At 38.2% G+C, this 9187-nt stretch overlaps 1 protein-coding gene across 1 annotated transcript; it reads right to left on the bottom strand.

Moving 5' to 3' along the window:
- Positions 1-1804: 1804 nt before the first annotated feature.
- Positions 1805-7705, bottom strand: dapk3 (death-associated protein kinase 3). Its single transcript, XM_034886725.1, has 9 exons — positions 7456-7705; positions 6500-6597; positions 5767-6127; positions 4893-5022; positions 4665-4713; positions 4537-4563; positions 4287-4439; positions 4122-4167; positions 1805-3381 (listed from the first exon to the last, which is right to left on the bottom strand). Exons 2-9 carry the CDS (start codon positions 6559-6561, stop codon positions 2851-2853), a joined length of 1359 nt encoding a protein of 452 aa, XP_034742616.1. The 5' UTR covers positions 6562-6597; positions 7456-7705; the 3' UTR covers positions 1805-2850.
- Positions 7706-9187: the final 1482 nt, after the last annotated feature.

The raw sequence follows: 9187 nt of genomic DNA, 5'->3' as shown, positions 1-9187 counted from the left end.
TTATTGTCATAATTAATATACAAATAAAACCATGAAAGTATTTTGCACTGTTTTGTGGTTTTGTGATACATTTTACATAAGGTGCCAAAACTCAGGAAATTACTTTATTCTATTAATGAATGACTTTGTCATATATATAAAACATGAAAAAGGAAATTGTAATAATGAGTTTCCTACTGGTTTTCCTATTGGATTTATATCTGATTCAGTAAGCACAGCTTTATAAGACATGTTTTGGTTCCGCTGGACAAAGCATAGATATGAGTCTATTGACCGCAGCAGATAAATGTACATCTTCGCAACATAATTCAAAACCAGCCTTTAAAACTCTCTGAGCATTGTCAGGCCCGCCTCCACCTCTTCCTCTCACTGACTTACACAGACAGACATGACACATTGTTCATTCAATTTACAGAATCTATCTTAATACCTTTATTATTATATATATTTATACTATTTTGCACATTTTAAATTGTCAAATTACCATGCAATCACTGAAAAAGAAACCTTTGATTGTATGTGAATTTGCTTACAGTTGAGGTGTCAATAGGGGGCCAACAACTATTAGTTATTTTATTTGGTTATCTGGCCATCCATAGAGATTATTGCCCTCTGCTTTGATCCCCAACGCCTTGTTCAAATTTTCATATGCAGATGTAAATATATATTCATTGTTCACAAATGAGACGTGTATGCTCTTTTGCTGGTTATTGTGAGACTTTGAAACTAAAAGAACTGTTTAAAAAGATATCCTGTATTTGTATGAACCACCACCAGAGGGCATCTTTCATGCAGTTACTACTGCAACTACTGTTTCCCTTTTCCACTGCAGCTTTAAGGAGAACACAATGAGAAACAATCCAAAATGCAGGCTTTGTAGCCAGCTGGAGTAGATAACTTATCTGCTTTAAAGACATTCTTGTTGTCTTTCCTGTTTACAACATTAAGTTGTATGACGGATAATAATGAGCGTGGTTAAACCTCTACAATTTACATATTACACTTTGAGTTTTGGTCCTTTTTTAAACTAACAATTCTGTCAATTAAAAAAAGTAAGATAATATGAACATACAATAGCAATACCACAATATTAAACTACTCACATTGAAAATGTTACTAAAGTTAAAGTATGCAAGTCTTAGTAGCCAAAAGTACTTAAAGAATCAAAAGTAATAGTAACCTTCTCATAAGCCCATGTGAGAGTATTTTTGATATATAAATGTCTAAGCTGGATTTTCACTGTCATAGCTGCCATAGCTAATTTAAAATTATTTTATTTATCTATATTTAGGTGGTTAATTCTACAACATATCTTTACATTTTGTATTTAAAATCTTAACATGTTAGGTAACCATCTGTTGAATAAGTGTAGTAGAGTAAAACGTTTAAATATACCTCTGTAATGCAGTGCAGTAAAAGTATAAAGTTACTAAAGTAAAGTAACAGGAACTCAAACATGTACTTAAGTGCAGTACTTGAGTACATACTGAGTTTCTTTCCACAACGGAACAAAAAAAAAGCATAATTGACAAACATAAGCATACAGAGGTTAGTTAGTTTCCATACACACAAAAATAACACATGAATACGACTCGGTATTTGAAACTAACTTTATTTGAAACAAGCCCAAACAGTTCAGCTCTTTCTTACACTTTATAGACAGAATAAAATAGATTTTGGAAGACTGCTATAATCATTTAAGTGCAAATGAGTACTTTTCTATACTGAAAAAAATACTACTTACTATATGATACACTTGCAATGCTGTACATGGGGAATGTGTTGCCTGGATGTGGAATGTTTGAGTTTGCAGAGATGGTCAGAAAGCAACCAGAAACATTAAGAGTTCCAGTATAGAGAGAGAGTTTCCAAGCAAACTATTTGGATTACAAGGATTATGTGCAAAAGTTATTGCATTAAAGACATTGAGCAATATCAATGTGATAGAAATGTCAATAACTCTGTGATTTATGAGTGCTCGCAGAGCCAATATGGTCATTTAGTTTACAGGCACTGCAAAGATGAGTTTTTAGTTTCAAAACACTTTATTCTTACATGTCTGTAAAAATAAAAATTCTAATTATTTCCCTGGCGGGTTTCCTGGAAAGAACCAAGCAATTTGGTACTTATTATAGTTCAAATAAAGCTAAATGCTAAGCTAGCGCAACCTTGAGTAAACTGGATGTCCAAAAAGTGTCATAACCAGAGACAAATTATGTGGTTCTTTCCAGGAAACCTTCAAGAAATCATTTAGAAATGATTAGGAAAAATCACACATCTGCAAAATAAAGCATTTCACTAAAACTTTTTTCTTGTTCTTTGCGAAGCGTTTAAGTTTATTGCATCCTTTATAACGGACACTCTGTTCCTACATATAAGAGAACTTTTAATGTGAGCTGCAATTGAATCGGAAATGTAACCAGATAAATAAATAGCCCTGACACTATGAGCTGTCTGTTGTTCACGTTACTGCCCAATAACCTGAGGTCTCTATAGCTTTTACAGCACCAGTACAGTCAGTAAGTTCTTACACATACCCAGGCTTAGAACAATTACACAAAAAAATCCAAGCCAATGTAGTTTCAAATTGCAAATCATTTTGTCAAAAAAAAAAGTACGTAAAATCTCTAAAATTATAAATTAACTCATAACACAGGAATGACCATTTAATGGGGGAACGGGTTCAACATTTTACCTGCTTCTTGCTGGTTCTCTCACGTGTGACATTAAGAGGCTGGAACATTTTTCTCGATGGGCAGCGGCAGCACAGCTTATGATGACAACTGACCCACGCAGACTGCACTGTGTGGGACACAGAATCAGATCGTCACGATTCAACGTCAGTCTGGCTCAGGGCATGCTGCCGATGCCATCCTTCTCTGCAATCATGGACTTGACCAGCTCCTCCACCCAGCGGACCTCCGAGGCCACCTGCTCAGCCAGGACCTCGTAGCGGTTTTCCAGGCGAGCGTACTTCCGCTTGAGGGCGTTGGCGGACTGCATGGTGAGCTTGGCCTCCTCCTGGCTCTTCTTGCGCTGGGTTTGAGTGCGCTGCAGCTCTTGGCGGATATGGCTCAGGTCGCTGGAGATGCTCTGGTTCTCCTCCTTGTACCAGCCTTCCTTCTCCTCGTATATGGACAGCAGCGCGGCCACGTCCTCCCGGCATGAGCGCTGATTGCGCTCCAGGTCTCTCAGGCCTTCCTCCGCTGCCGCGATCTCCTCCAGGACCTGGGAGAAGCGCTCAAAGTTGACGTAAGTGTTATTGGGTGGCATGCTGGAGTGGGACTTGATGGTGTACTCCTTCAGACGAGTGGTCTTCAGGCGTCGGCGCTCAGTCTTGTGGTCTCTCTCCTCCTGGCGGACATTTCGTCTCTTAATCACCTGCAGAGGCAAAAATGTAAAGGTCTGAAATCAGACGGGCAGTTTGATAACAAAACCCGACTGATATTGGATTTTTGAGGCCGATACAAATACGGATCTTTAAGAACTTAAAAAAATGCTAACCGAATATCAGCCGATATCCGTTTTTGTAGATAAAAAACTTTCTGATGAAGATTTTATAAATTTGCTTTATTATAGAATTTCAACTAAGGGACAGTTAGTACTCACCAGATCATTTTGCAAACTGCAAACAATGATTTCTGGTAAACAAACTATTTAATGGAGAGAAATTACAGATCTTTGGCATACCTGTTGGGAAATTTCTTGTTACTTATCTGTAATAAATTAATATGTACCTCTTTCTGAAAATAATAACCAAGAACACTCAAATGTGTATGAGCTTTCGTAAGTAAGTACAATTGCCTTATATTGCACTTTTCAAAACAAAACTTAAAAAGCATTTAGCAACACAGTAATAAATATGAGAGAAACAAAAAAGCAAAACATCAAATTCAAATTTCCAATATTCCATTATTTAGGACAAAACAGCAAATGCTGGTCTCCATTTTTAGTTGAACTCTGGAAACATCCAGTAAACCCTGGTAAGCCAACCTTAGACACTTTATATTAGTATATGGCAACAATAATTTAAAATGTACTCAGGGGCTTCCTCACGTAGCCTGATAATAGCTCAACCCTTGCATGGAATGTTAAACTCCACCAAGAGATACAAATCTCACCTTAATCCAGGGGTGCTGGAGACTATCATCAATCGTCATTCTCTTTCTGCAAAAGAAAATAATCCACCAGTGAGAAAATGCCACAGCGGATGCTTTCATATGTCTACAGAACAGAGATTTATCTTCTTTACTTTTGGCACCACATTTTTCGGAAAAGGTTCGTACTTGGGATCCTTGACCAGCAGGCGTCGTATGAAGTCCTTGGCGAGCTCACTGGTGTTGCTGAAATACTCCTCATCAAAGTCGTAGTTGACGGCCGAGATGTTTGTCAGGGTCTCCTGCTTGGTCTCGCCCAGGAATGGCGAGGCACCACTCAGCCTACAAGGATTTGCGTTATAAAACAACATGGATGAGGAGTGAAGTGATTTATGTTTCTATAAATGTCTGCAATAATTTGATGTGAAAGATTACTTACAGGATGTATGTTATCACTCCGATGCTCCTGCAGAGAAGAGAACAACCAAACATAAATGAAAACGGTCACATGGGTCAGCGGGTCAGCACTCGGCTTCAGAGGGAGAAAAAAACATGTTGACATCTTACCACATGTCTGCCTCCAGTCCAAGTGGCTCATAGTTGACTATTTCTGGAGCTGTAAAGCATAGAGGAATGAACATTTTAATTCAATCCAGATGTGGAGATCTGTAATGCAGCATCCACTTACCGTACAAGGTTTAACTAACCGGGGCACACACAAAAACAGATTTTAAAGTGGAACATTTGTACTTTATTTGTGAAAAGGGTATTCAGGAAGGCAAAACAGGATCTTACCAACAAACTCTGGTGTTCCAAAAATGTTCTTGAACTCATTTCCCGCTTTAATCTGATGAGCAATCCCAAAATCAATCAGCTTGATCCTGGGGTTGGGGGCGTTCTTGTCCAGCAGCATGATATTCTCCGGCTGAAAGATAAAACCATACAGTTAAACATTAGTGACAGAACAAGGTTTTGATACAGTACACATTTAAACATAAAGCTAATTTAATGAATTACAGCAGCATAATACTGAGAATTGGCATATGCCACAATCAAAAAGAACTTTTGTTGGCAACAAACTGTACAACTGTAGAAAATAAATGTGTAATATAACAGGCCTAAAGGGTTTGTGATAGATTACAATATTAAAACTTATGAGAAATATTGCTTGGGATTTGGTTATTAAAATATCTTAATATTCCTTTGTTTTATGCCTCACTTAAACAAGCCTTTACTGTTCTGTTGATTGAAGGGTACTACCGTATATAAATCAACTTTGATTTTATTTGATATATAGCTTAAGTGTTGGGTTTTCTTGTCTTAGAACATGAATTACTTAGCACCATTTTGTGGAATTGTTTGACTGATTATTAAAAATGTTTGTGTGTCTTAAAGACCCAAAATGTCTTCATATTATTGATATGACGATACCTGTATCAAATATCAGTCTCACCAAGCAGCAAGTAAGTACCGAGCCGCTTGACAACCTTGTGTGTCTATAGCCCTGTCCCGTTTTTCACAAGGGAAAACTTCCCCGCACACACAAGTGCCTAAAGTACAACATAAACTCCTTCTTAGGCTTTAACTGGAATCTTGACAAATGTGTCAAATACGACTACAGGCCCAGAGCCCCACAAACAAACAGACTCTAACCACACAGATCACTAACCTTGAGGTCAAAGTGAGCAATGCGTTTGGAGTGTAGATACTGAACGCCGTCCAGGATCTGCTTGAGAAACTGGGTGGCCTCTTCTTCTGTCAGGGATTCCTTCTCAGCCAGGAAGTCAAATAGCTCTCCTCCAGACACCAGCTCTAGGATCAGGATCACGTCAGTTTTGTTTTCAAAGATGTCGTGCAGGGTAATGATGTTGCTGTGTTGGATCTCCCGCAGGATGTTGACCTCACGCTCGATCTCTTCGCGGCTCACCCCCCGCCGGCTAGAGGACAACCTCCGCTTCTTGATGAATTTGGCTGCATACTCTATACTTGTGCTCTTCTCTTTACACTTACGAACGATGGCAAACTGTCCACTGCAGGGAGGCGAAAACAAAGGACAAGTAAGAACATTTCATCCTGCTTCCAACAAAAATCAACTTGTATCGAGAATTTTCTAGAAACGAGAGTCTGTCTCTGTCGAAAACCAAACAAGAAAGAAGGCAGGACGGTGCACAAGACTGTTGAAAAGAACCCCCCGGATAAATGAATACTGTAGATCCTAAATAATGAATCACGAAAATGTATATTGGGTGCATCACACTGCCCTCCAGGTACTGGAACACCCACGACACATTGAGAGTCCAAGTGTGAACAGTGTCTTTACCACAGTATTGGCATCAGATGGATGTTTTCAGATACAATGCGTTTTTCAGAAAAGAAAAAGACAATAAATGTGCAGAACATACCTGCCCAGTTCCTCTCCCATCTCATAATACAGCTCAACATCCTCTTGTCTGAAGCCAGCCATGGTGTGCTGACTGGAATGATGATGCCTTGAGATTCACTGTAGTGGGATATAAACTCAATAAATACTGGCGGTGGTTGGTGTGGACATGATGAATGACAGCACGGTGACCAAACCACTGCCGTAACAGTAGATCTAAACTGTGATACTGTGAAGTCTTAGTTATAAAACAGAATAACTACTCCCACCCACATTACTGAGTACCTGGGCTTATCTGCTCTTTATTTGGCCCGAGTCAACACAATTTTAGTTTTCAGAGACTTTCTGGCTGATGTCAGACCTCTGCATACCAGTCCTACTGACATCATCTCCTGTCTGGACCAGCCATCTCTGACTCAGTTAAAGGGACTAGAATTAAGAAACACCACCGAGTACTTGGCGTTTTATTTCTCATTTAAGTATTGTTGATATGGCTGTTATATAGCGTTACGTATATATGTGTAGCTATATCGTAAAAAAATATTTCTGACTGTAGCTAGCTTATAACACACTGGTGAGCGCTATGAAAGATGCTGAATAGTGACTCGTAGGTTAAAAGCAGGCAGCAGAGATTTTTTTCCGTGGTGAAACTAGCAGAAATGTAAAGCTTATAATTACAAACACAAAAGGAAACTCTAGCCACAAGTCCAACCTATTAACGTAGCTACACGCTAAAGGAACACAAACAAATTCAAATGAAGAAATAAAAAGAATCCTAGCGACGCGACACAGCTAGCTAACGTTAGCTTAACGTTAGCTGCAACGTTAACGTTATAGCTGGCTAGCTTACGTTAACGTACTGTTTAAACACCGGCTTTGTTAGCTAGCTTCAGTAAGGAAAACATACGATTAATAGCACTGAAATACTGGCAGCAAATTGAAATGAGGAAGCATTGCTATAAAGGTAACTATACTCACAGTATGGTTGGCTACGAGTGCTGCATTCCTTTTCAAAGTAGTTGTCTGAATATTCCCAGACTGAACAGTATGAAGCTAGCTACAGCAAAATACAAGATTTCCGGTCTTCTGGTTCAAAATAAAAGCTTTGCCAACGGCATGGTTTCCTGAACAGTAAGCAACTCAAGTTTCATTTTATTTATCGTAGTCTAGGCTACATGTGGCACATTCACACATTTTGGTGTAGCCCCATATATTCTTTTGTAAAGCCAATGTACGTATTACTCCTGCGGTGAATAAATGCATTTTTGTCAAGTTCAAATGATTCTCAAAGTACATTGAAAGCATAGCCTACCTTGCATGCTCACATACTCTGTAAAGGGCATACGAAAAGTACTGTATGTTTGACGTTGATGAGTGTTTTTATTTTTTGAGCATGTCTGCCTTAATGCACAGGACAGCTAGGAGAGAAAGGGGAGAGAGAAAGGGTAGAGAGAGGAAGACATGCAGGAAATCGTCACAGGTCGGACTCGTGCCCTGCTGCGTTGAGGAATAATCTCTATTTATATGTGCGCCAACCCGGTCACTTTAGATGAGTGTTTTTAGAGAGAAAAATCATGAAAAAGGACTTTTCACAAGAATGATTATGGCACTTCAAATAAGTATTTTAAACAACATAGACCTACGTGTGGGAAGATAAGTTTACAGAAAACATAGTTTGGTAAACTAAAATGAATACATGAAATGTGGAAAAAATATTGAATATTAAGAAAAGCATGCGTTTGGTTGTTAATCACATGTCATTCAAACCACTAGAACTTTAGAATCAGAAATGCGAAGTGAGGTAGATGTAAACGTCCAAAATATACCATTTTATTATGTAGGCAGAAATCGCTTGAGTTCCTGTGATACGTTGATGCAGGTAAATAGATGGCAGACGGCAGGGATTACATGCTGATGAATCAAGCCGTTTTACGTCAATGATTAACAAGACTGAGCATGATCTTACAATAGCAAAGAATAAAGAGGGACTGAAGTCATTTATAACACAAGAAAGCAAATAACAATAGTTACCATCGTTAGAAATAATTGAAAATAATAGTATAGGGACAATATGATTATTAATGTAAATATTCACCTATTTTGTCTATTTGTGGTTGATGCACTAAAAACAGTTTTTCACTTGAACATGCAGCATTTCCAACCTAAATTTGGATGGATAACTGGATAATCCTGGGTGAAAAGTTATTATAATTTACTAACACAAAACGTTTTACAATATGTTTTATGTGTAAGCATCAAAATAAAGAACAACAAGTGAAAGTATGCAGAATGGCCAATTTTTAGAATGCTTTATAATAATAGTGTATGTCATTGGCGATTTTAGACCCTTTTTAAAGGAGCCTCAAGCCTTCCTAAATTTTATCCTAGCCCCCCACAAATTAAACATTTTTAAAATCAATTCTATTGTTTCAAGTTAGTTAGCAAACTTAGTTAGTGACAGAAGACAAACAATCACAGGTTCAAAGGGCTTGAGACAGGTTTGATATGCTGTGTCATTGTTGACATTGCTACCGGATATTATCAGATAATGAAATTATTGATTTAGCAGAAGAGTTAACACGTTTGCAAGGCACTGTATCCGTATCACATTCTCTTTGGTGGCTGAGCCCCCCTAAAGGTCTGATCCAAGAATCGCCCCTGTATGGCATTGAATTACAATAACTGATGCATTTATATGTAAAAGCTGGTA

This window comes from Etheostoma cragini, chromosome 12, assembly GCF_013103735.1.
Source record: "Etheostoma cragini isolate CJK2018 chromosome 12, CSU_Ecrag_1.0, whole genome shotgun sequence".
In the NCBI taxonomy this organism is placed as follows: Eukaryota; Metazoa; Chordata; class Actinopteri; order Perciformes; family Percidae; genus Etheostoma; species Etheostoma cragini.
This window is presented reverse-complemented; position numbering and strand designations above follow the sequence as displayed.

Excerpts from the sequence above, each read along its gene's own strand:
- dapk3 (XM_034886725.1), bottom strand. The coding sequence starts at position 6,561 with ATGGCTGGCTTCAGACAAGAGGATGTTGAGCTGTATTATGAGATGGGA. Across the intron at positions 4,714-4,892 it reads TGGAACACCAGAGTTTGTTG|CTCCAGAAATAGTCAACTAT; the intron begins GTAAGATCCTGT and ends TATGCTTTACAG. Across the intron at positions 4,168-4,286 it reads CTGCTGGTCAAGGATCCCAA|AAAGAGAATGACGATTGATG; the intron begins GTACGAACCTTT and ends TTTCTTTTGCAG.